At 68.2% G+C, this 220-nt stretch overlaps 1 protein-coding gene across 1 annotated transcript in view; it reads left to right on the top strand.

Moving 5' to 3' along the window:
* Positions 1 to 7: 7 nt before the first annotated feature.
* Positions 8 to 220, top strand: part of LOC104274888 (NAD(P)H-hydrate epimerase-like) — a gene marked incomplete at its 5' end in the record, with an annotated part of 463 nt that continues 250 nt past the window's right edge. The window contains one exon of the mRNA XM_009870654.1: positions 8 to 169. Within this exon, the coding sequence (XP_009868956.1) occupies positions 8 to 169 (162 nt within the window). The remainder of the gene's footprint in view (positions 170 to 220) is intronic.

Raw genomic sequence — 220 nt, forward strand, 5'->3', positions numbered from 1 at the left:
CCCGTGCCTTCCCCGCCGCAGGCTGCGCTCATCGACGAGCTCTACGGCCTGGTGGTGGACGCGATTTTCGGGTTCAGCTTCAAGGGAGCGGTGCGGGAGCCCTTCGGCAGCATCCTCAGCACCCTCGAGCGCATCACGGTGCCCATCGCCAGCATCGACATCCCCTCGGGTGAGTAACGGCCGGAGCCACCCGAGGAAGGGGGCCCCGGCTGGGGTTTTC

The sequence above is a fragment of the Apaloderma vittatum genome, unplaced genomic scaffold (assembly GCF_000703405.1).
Source record: "Apaloderma vittatum isolate BGI_N311 unplaced genomic scaffold, ASM70340v1 scaffold37345, whole genome shotgun sequence".
Taxonomy (NCBI): Eukaryota; Metazoa; Chordata; class Aves; order Trogoniformes; family Trogonidae; genus Apaloderma; species Apaloderma vittatum.